The sequence below is a fragment of the Budorcas taxicolor genome, chromosome 3 (genome assembly GCF_023091745.1).
Source record: "Budorcas taxicolor isolate Tak-1 chromosome 3, Takin1.1, whole genome shotgun sequence".
NCBI classification, from domain to species: Eukaryota; Metazoa; Chordata; class Mammalia; order Artiodactyla; family Bovidae; genus Budorcas; species Budorcas taxicolor.
In genome coordinates, this window is record NC_068912.1 from 17,305,050 (window position 1) to 17,307,934 (window position 2,885).

At 49.7% G+C, this 2,885-nt stretch overlaps 1 protein-coding gene across 1 annotated transcript; it reads left to right on the plus strand.

The window, feature by feature from the left end:
* The first annotated feature begins 798 nt into the window (after positions 1-798).
* On the plus strand, positions 799-2,885 carry LOC128045673 (protein S100-A7-like). The gene is made up of 2 exons (XM_052638119.1): positions 799-939; positions 2,721-2,885. Exons 1-2 carry the CDS (start codon positions 799-801, stop codon positions 2,883-2,885), a joined length of 306 nt encoding a protein of 101 aa, XP_052494079.1.

A 2,885-nucleotide genomic window follows, 5' to 3' on the forward strand; every position in this document is an offset into this window, starting at 1 on the left:
TCCAGGGCAGCCCAGACCTCTGACTGCTGGGGGAAGAACCTGCTTAGGGAAGTCAGACATTCTCTTTATTTTAATGAGGTCAGGCCTCGGAGGTACAGATAGTGCCCAGTAACAGAAAAGCGGAAGGACCCCCATCTCCCACATTCCACCCAACAGCCTAGAACTGAGTTGTGTATTTCCTTTCACTTCAAAATCCCAGCTGATTCTGATCCCCAGTCCCTCTTCCTCTCCCAGGGGTGGTCAGGAAGCCCCCCACCAGGGCTCAGGACAGGACTGCATTTCTGCCCACTTATTGTAGAGCTTGCTTCATGGTCCAGGTGGGCTTCTAGGGGGTCTTCCGGAAGCAGCCCAGGAGGCTCAGACCCGATCAGAGGGGACACTGTCCTGCCCCCGTGACTCTGACCCTGACGCTGAACCTGGAGGAGATGGATTTGCTGCTGTTTTGGGGGTGGGCTCCTCCACGGCTCTGGTTGCTGCGTCCCGCCTCAGGCCCAGTCTTCTCACTGGGGCTGTCCCCGTCTCTGCTTCCACATGCTGTGGGCCTCCCCACAGAGGAGTCTGCCGGTCTCCTTCACCTCCTCACGCCCTGAGCTGTGGGGACCCAGGCCCATGCCTGGGCACGCCCTCCTGCTCCTCAGCCTCTCCTCCCAGCACGCAGAGCAGTTTCTTCTGTCCCATCTGAGCCGCGCTGCGCTGGCTGCTCAGCCCCCATCCAGGTGTCCGATCTTGGGGACCCTCTCCTGGGGAAGGACACAAAAGGTCACTGACCCCTCTTCCGGCAGCTCTTTGGAAGACAAGATGAGCGGCTCTCAGCTGGAGCAGGCCATTTCAGCCTTGATCGACCTGTTTCACAAACACTCGGGACCCGATGACACCATCGAGAAGGAGGCCCTGCTGCAGCTGCTGAAGGAGAACTTCCCCAACTTCCTCAGTGCCTGTGTGAGTGGGCTTCTGATCCCCCATGGTGACGGGGTCCTGGTCCCCCGTGGTGGCGGGGTCCTGGCATGACTGAGGGCCCTTCCCGGGAGACTGTGGACAAGTCACTCTCATTCTCTGATTCTCACTTTCTCATCTGCAAAAGGGCATCATAGAACTTCCTATCCTGTCCTCTATCAGGGGGTAAAGAGATGATGTATGTGGCAAAGTAGGAAAATGTGTGGATACAAGTAGTTGATGATAAGTTATCAAAAAGGGCTACAGCTGGAGGGCAGTGGATGGGTCGCCTCTCACCTGTCCCACCTTCTGTATGAGACTCAAACTCTTCTGCTCACACCCTGAGAGGCTCTAGCAGCAGCCCTTAGGGTTCTTGAGATCAGAGGGAAGGTGACAGAAATTCCATCATTGACAGAATATTTTTAATAGGAACAAAATTTTATTTATTTATCTAAAAATATATTTGATTTACAATGTTGTGTTGGTTCAAGTATACAACATAGTGATTTGATATTTTTATAGATTATACTCCATCAAAGTTATTAAAGCACATTGATAATATCTTCTGTGCTGTACTTTACATCTTTTTATCTCTCTCTCTCTCTTTTTATACCTAGTAGTTTGTACCTGTTTATCCCCTTCCCCTACCTTGCCCCTCCACCTATCCCTCTCACCTCTGGAACAACTAGGTTGCTTTCTGTATAGATGCACTACTGGCAGAATTTAACCCCTCCATTTACAATGCATAACTCATTTGCTGACCTGCTTTAACCCAACAATTAGAATATTCTGAATGAATTACAAGAAAAAAGAGGTTGCTGCTGCTACTGCAGCTAAGTCGCTTCAGTTGTGTCCGACTCTTTGCGACTCCATAGACGGCAGCCCACCAGGCTCCCCTGTCCCTGGGATTCTCCAGCCAAGAACACTGGAGTGGGTTGCCATTTCCTTTTCCCAAAACAAGAGAGGCTACTAGGTAACAAAGAGGTTAGGTAAGTAAGAAAAGGGAACTCAGAGCATGTAGGATCCTGGAGGCCAAAAAGAGAAAATAGGAGAGAAGGGTTAGGTTGAAGATGACAAGAATGGAATTTATTTATTATTTATTTATTTAATTGAGGTATAGTCAATAATATAGTTATAATATATTGTTATAACATAGTTATAATATTGTGTTAGTTTCAGGTATGCAGCACAGTGATTCGATTATATCTACATATGAGTAGGGCTTATTTGGGGCTTTTCTGGTAGCTCAACTGGTAAAGAATCCACCTGTAATACAGGAGACCCTGGTTTGATTCCTGGGTCAGGAAGTTCCCCTGGAGAAGGGATAGACTGCCCACTCGGGTATTCTTGCCTGGAGAATCTCCATGGACAGATGAGCCCGGTGGGCCACAGTTCATGGAGTCGTAAAGAGTCAGACAGGCTGAGCCCAGCACATGGTTTATCTGAGTCCCGGAGCAGAACTTAGGTAGGTTCAGCCTGGTAGGGGGTTGAGGGGGTGGTCTGGGGCTGGAGACCACCCACCAGCACACTGATCAGGGCAACTCAGGGCAGAGTCTGCTCACCATGTGAATCTCTCATCCAAGTTCACATTTGGGGAAGGACTCTCTGTTGAACTGCAAGGCAATGTCAATGTCCCTACCTCATCCTTCATCTCCACTCCTCAATGCCACACCAGACACCTTTGGGCTGTGCTGGGCCCTCATTTCTCTGTCTCTGCCTCTTCCTCTTCTCCCAGCTCATCACTCTTGTGGGGCTGAGTTTGCCTTCTTTTGTGTTTTTTCCCACAGGAGAAAAGGGGCAGAGATTACTTGTCCAATATCTTTGAGAAAAAGGACAAGAATAAGGACCAGAAGATTGACTTTTCTGAGTTCCTGTCCTTGCTGGCGGACATAGCCTCAGACTATCACAACCACAGCCACGGAGAGGAGCTCTGTTCTGGGGGAAATAAGTGA

Excerpts from the sequence above, each read along its gene's own strand:
- LOC128045673 (XM_052638119.1), top strand. The coding sequence starts at position 799 with ATGAGCGGCTCTCAGCTGGAGCAGGCCATTTCAGCCTTGATCGACCTG. Across the intron at positions 940-2,720 it reads CCAACTTCCTCAGTGCCTGT|GAGAAAAGGGGCAGAGATTA; the intron begins GTGAGTGGGCTT and ends TTTTTCCCACAG.